Here is a 5,585-nt window from a genome sequence, read left to right as displayed (position 1 = left end):
GGGCGAGTGGAGAGGAGGAAGCCCACCTTGCGACCCTGGGAGGCAGGAGATGACAGCCCGCCCAGCGCCCGGGAGGGGGCGTGGGAGGGGCTCCCAGTGCCCGGCTTCAGTCCCTCCGGTCCCCGCAGGCTGAATGAGCTCCGCCGCCCGGGGTGGGAGGTGCGGAGCGGAGGGATTAGTCATCCCGGCCCCTCCATGTGTGCAAGGGGTGGGACCTCCAGTACCTTCGCCGCCCAGGAGCCGAGTGGGCGCGGGGCGGGGCCTGCAGGGGCGCGGGCGGGGCGCTGGCGGGGAGCCTGAGGCTGGGCCAATGAGAAACGGGGCTCGGCGAGCCGGCCGCCCACGGGCCGCGCTGGCGGCATAAAGAGCCGGCGGCCCGGACTCAGCGCAGAGCTCGGGCGCCGCGTCCTCCCTCCGCAGCAGCAGAGCTGGACCTGCCTCTCCGGGCGCGCTCCACCAGCCCCGCCGCCGGGCCGCAGCGACAGACAGGCGCTCCCCGCAGCTCCACACGGGACCCAGGCCGCCGGGCACCGCCGCCGGACTCCAGCGCCCTCCCTCCGTCCGCCCCGAGGAGTTTGTCGCCTGCCCGAGCACCTGCGCACAGATGGAGCTGGACCACCGGACAAGCGGCGGGCTCCACGCCTACCCTGGGCCGCGGGGCGGGCCCGCGGCCAAGCCCAACGTGATCCTGCAGATCGGGAAGTGCCGGGCGGAGATGCTAGAGCACGTGCGGCGGACGCACCGGCACCTGCTGACCGAGGTGTCCAAGCAGGTGGAGCGCGAGCTGAAGGGGCTGCACCGGTCGGTGGGGAAGCTGGAGAGCAACCTGGACGGCTACGTGCCCACGAGCGACTCGCAGCGCTGGAAGAAGTCCATCAAGGCCTGCCTGTGCCGCTGCCAGGAGACCATCGCCAACCTGGAGCGCTGGGTCAAGCGTGAGATGCACGTGTGGCGCGAGGTGTTCTACCGCCTGGAGCGCTGGGCCGACCGCCTGGAGTCTACCGGTGGCAAGTACCCGGTGGGCAGCGAGCCGGCCCGCCACACCGTCTCCGTGGGCGTGGGGGGTCCTGAGAGCTACTGCCACGAGGCGGACGGCTACGACTACACCGTCAGCCCCTACGCCATCACCCCGCCCCCAGCCGCTGGCGAGCTGCCCGGACAGGAGCCCGCCGAGGCCCAGCAGTACCAGCCATGGGTCCCCGGCGAGGACGGGCAGCCCAGCCCTGGCGTGGACACACAGATCTTCGAGGACCCTCGAGAATTCCTGAGCCACCTGGAGGAGTACTTGCGGCAGGTGGGCGGCTCTGAGGAGTACTGGCTGTCCCAGATCCAGAACCACATGAACGGGCCGGCCAAGAAGTGGTGGGAGTTCAAGCAGGGCTCGGTGAAGAACTGGGTGGAGTTCAAGAGGGAGTTCCTGCAGTACAGCGAGGGCGCGCTGTCCCGAGAGGCCGTCCAGCGTGAGCTAGACCTGCCGCAGAAGCAGGGCGAGCCGCTGGACCAGTTCCTGTGGCGCAAGCGGGACCTGTACCAGACGCTCTACGTGGACGCGGACGAGGAGGAGATCATCCAGTACGTGGTGGGCACCCTGCAGCCCAAGCTCAAGCGTTTCCTGCGCCACCCGCTGCCCAAGACCCTGGAGCAGCTCATCCAGAGGGGCATGGAGGTGCAGGATGACCTGGAGCAGGCGGCGGAGCCTGCCGTCCCCCACGTCCCGGCGGAGGATGAGGCGGAGACCCTCACGCCCGCCCCCAACAGCGAGTCCGTGGCCAGTGACCGGACCCAGCCCGAGTAGAGGGCATCCCGGAGCCCCCAGCCTGCCCACCACATCCAGCCTGTGGCTTTGCCCACCAGGACTTTTGAGCCGGGGCTGACTCCTGCAGGGGAAGCCCTGGTCCAGCTGGGTGCCCCCTCGGGCTCTGGGAGGACTCTCACACACTCGTGTCATCCAGATGTGGGCACCGCACCCCAGCATCAAAGAGCCCTCCCCCCTGCAGGGTTCTGCCCATCACCCTCCCTCTGTCTGTCTTCCCGGCCTGGACCCCACCCTCCACACTCTCAGGCCATCACAGGACACCCCAGCTTCCTCATTCTGCTACAATGCCCAGGCTCTCCGGGCATCCAGAAAACCAAGTGTCCGGATAGCAGGGGCCAGCGGCCACCAAGCTCATGGGACACCCCAGAGCAGAAGCTAGGGCAGAGCCAATGCTGAGGGAGCCTCGACTTCCGGCGCCGCCGCCCTCTCCCAGCATCTGCAGAGCCAGCTGACGCCCTCCCTGCCTCCCAGGGCAGCTGGCCAGCCTCGGGCAGCACAGCCCCCTCCCCCTCCTCCCAGGGGAGAGCAGAAGTTGCAGAGGCAGCAGCAGCAGACCTGATGTCCCGGTGCTTCCTGGCCCCTCAGGTGAGCCCCTGCCCCAAAGCAACACCCACTGTGGGGCATCTGAGAGCTAGTGGGACCCGGAGGCTGTTTTTGAGGAGAGCCCACTGAGGCTCGGGCCCCCAGCAAGTTAGAAGGGATGGGGTGGGGGTGGCATCATGGAAGGGGGCATCAGGGAGAGTGGGCCAGGTGGGAGGCAGGGGCAGTTTGCTGAGCCAGCTCCACATGGACCCGCGCTTTCTCTCCCCCAGCTCCAGTGATTCACGCCCGCCTGGAGAAGAATCAGAGCTCAGCTCGTGACTCACCCATGGCAGGCGGAGGGTCCCAGAGGGGCTGAGTCCTCAAATCCGGCTGAGGCAGCAGCTGGCACCATCGGAGCCAGGAGAGTGACAACAGGTAACAGGGCGCCACCCTCCCACCCAGACCCCACCATCAGCTGTCCCGGCCAAATGAACTCCTCCCCGGACCCCAGACACCCTGGGGCCCAGGCCACTCCCCAGTGCTCAGGCAAGCTGGGAGGCCCTGACAGGGTCGGGGGTCCTCTGCCCTGGAAGACCAGCGCCATCCACCAGCCCCAGATCCTCCCTGTGGAGCCCTGGCTACTGTCGTGCACGGTCCCTCACTGCCCTCTCTCCTTCTCTTTCAGGTCTCAAGGTTCCCACAAAGTCTTTGCTGCTGTGCTGGGCATCACACACCCCTCACCTTGCAGGCTGCCTGCGTGGGAGGCGAAGTCCCGGGACAGCCCAGAGGGGTGCTACAGAGAGGAGTCAGCTGCAGCAGAGGGCAGGAGCCCCAGCTTAGCCCTAAGCGCCAGCGTGAGGGCCAGGGCCTGCCACGAAGCCCGCCCCGCTGGCCACCAGCTGCCTGCCCCCAGAGCCACTGCAGCAGGAGTCGGGCCCTGCCTCCCTCCCAGCAGGGAAACCCCGCCCGCTGCCAGGCCATCCTCTCTGCCAGAGGCTTTCATGAGCCCCAAGGCTGGGGCCACAGCTCCTACTCCTGCCCAGCAGCCCTGAGCCCAGCTGCAGGAAGGAGATCCCAGAAGCCTTTGCTCCTGGGGCTCCTCCAGGCACTCTGCCCTGCCCCGACACCAGAACCCTGGTGCTGGTGGGCTACTAGCGTCTGCAGCCTGAGCAGGCGCTGGCTCAGGGTTCATCTTTCTGCCTTGTCCACTGGGGGACCAGCCCTACAGACCACTCTGACAAATCTTTAGCCCACACCCTGCCAGCCCCACAGATTTTATTTTTGCACATAAGCCATAACCGATCCTCACAGGCTGGCACAGGCTTTGGGGAAGCCCTGGAGCCTGTGAAGACCCTGGAAACCTCATGAGGCTGTGGCCGACCCCTGCCCCTTACCCCCGCACAGACCAGGCCTTAAATGTCCGTCCAGGCCCTGTATACCTTACCCCAAAGACAGACTTTTTGTAAGATTTTGTTAATAAAACACTGAAACTTCTTGGAGTGTTCATGTTGCTTCTTCTGCGTGCTTGGGCTGGGCAGGAGTGGAGCTGCAGACACAGGTCCTCCGGCCCAGTGGGTGACCCTGAAGGCCCCATGGGTGTAGTGCGAGGTCTCCAGGGGTTCGGGGGAGCACCAACAGGGCAGCCTCCATCAGGGTCCTGGATCCTCAGGGGGAAGCACCTTCAGGCTCCACACTGCAGCCCACTAGGCCTAGCTCAGCCCTGCCTCCAGGCCTGGGGTGACCATCAGTGAGGGTGACTGCTGACTGGGGGAGCCCTATTCATGCTGAGCTGAGGCCTGCCCCTCTGTAAGTCCTACTGGCATGTGGGGTGTACAGCTGGGTGCATGGGGGGGACTACAACTAGGGCTCGGCCCACACGGCTGTCTCAGGCTCTGGAGCCCTGGGGACCTAGTCAGTGCAGACCCCAGCTGGGAGGGGACCCCGGCCATTCCTGGTTGCCAGATCATGAACTTGGTCTCTCTGAGCCTCAGTTTCCTCATCTGCAAAACAGGGCATGCTATCCTCACAGCACATGTGCTGAAAACCTTGGAAACAAGGGTAACTTGATGCCCTGCAGGACATCAGCCTCTGCTGCCTTTGGGGGGGACACTGGATTCCGAGGGGCTGTGGGAGGTCAGCTTCCCCCACCTCTGTGGGGACAACACTGGATTCTGAGGGGCTGCAGGACATCAGCCTCCCCTGCCTTTGGGGGGACACTGGATTCCGAGGGGCTGCGGGACATCTGCCTCCCCTGCCTTTGGGGGGACACTGGATTCCAAGGGGCTGTGGGAGGTCAGCCTCTGCTGCCTTTGTGGGGACACTGGATTCTGAGGGGAAGGAAGAGATGGCCTGGGGTAGGGATCAGCCCCTGCCCATCAGTGTTCAATGAGAAGCAGGACTAACAGGAGACAGCGAATTCATTGTAAGGAATTGTTTTACTCAACGTAGGGGCTGCTGAGCCAGTCCAAAATCTACAGGGCAGGCCAGAACCTTGGGGAACAGGCTGAGGCAGGCACCTGCCGGTTGAATGTCTTCTCCATCAGGGAAGCCTCAGCTCTGCTCTTACGGCCTTTCAAGGGACTGAACCAGGCCACCCAGGTTCCCAAGGATGCTCTTCCTGAAAGCACCTATGACAGACCTTCGGGGCAACACCTCTGCTAAGATTTGATTGAGTGACTGAGAACAGTACCCCGGCCAGGTTGACCCTCACAACCTTCATGGTCATCTGCTGCTGGAAGCTTCCCTCCCCTCTGGTGGGGTTGCTCTGCTCCTGGGGATCCTGGGCCAAGCTGTGGGGGCAGCTGGTGGGTGGTGCCCGCTCAGCCCCACTGGGGGGCGGGGTGCATTGCACCTGCGGGGTCCTGGCACTGAGCTCACGGCTGGCTCCTGCAGCAGTGAGGGGCCCGGGGAGAGCAGGAAACAAGAGGAGACTAAGCAGAGAGAGCCACCTGCTGCCAGGAAATGGCGTCACCCGTGGCGCAGGGCGCTGAGCAGGGCTCTCGATGGTGAAAGGGCCGCCTCCGCCCCATTCTTCCCTTGCATTTCTTTTAAATAACAAAGCTGCTGGAAGAACGGGAGAGGAAATTGGCAGGAACAGGAAGCTGGGCACCACCGTGCTGCCTGAAAGCAGTCATTTGTCTTGGAAGTACTACTTCTCACATGAAAAGCTGGAAGCTGTTGATGCTTTTCCCTTTTAGTAAAAAGTTACTCCCTGTAATTGTGGAACAGACTATCAGAACCCTTCAGT

General features: G+C 64.4%; 1 protein-coding gene across 1 annotated transcript; it reads left to right on the top strand.

Annotated features, from left to right (window-relative positions):
- Window positions 1-387: 387 nt before the first annotated feature.
- On the top strand, window positions 388-3,832 carry ARC (activity regulated cytoskeleton associated protein). Its single transcript, XM_015146100.3, has 3 exons — window positions 388-2,401; window positions 2,629-2,773; window positions 3,024-3,832. Exon 1 carries the CDS (start codon window positions 605-607, stop codon window positions 1,793-1,795), a length of 1,191 nt encoding a protein of 396 aa, XP_015001586.1. The 5' UTR covers window positions 388-604; the 3' UTR covers window positions 1,796-2,401; window positions 2,629-2,773; window positions 3,024-3,832.
- Window positions 3,833-5,585: the final 1,753 nt, after the last annotated feature.

This window comes from Macaca mulatta, chromosome 8 (genome assembly GCF_049350105.2).
Source record: "Macaca mulatta isolate MMU2019108-1 chromosome 8, T2T-MMU8v2.0, whole genome shotgun sequence".
Lineage (NCBI taxonomy): Eukaryota > Metazoa > Chordata > Mammalia > Primates > Cercopithecidae > Macaca > Macaca mulatta.
Note: the sequence above shows the minus strand (reverse complement) of the source record. Positions and strands in the feature narration are given on the sequence as shown.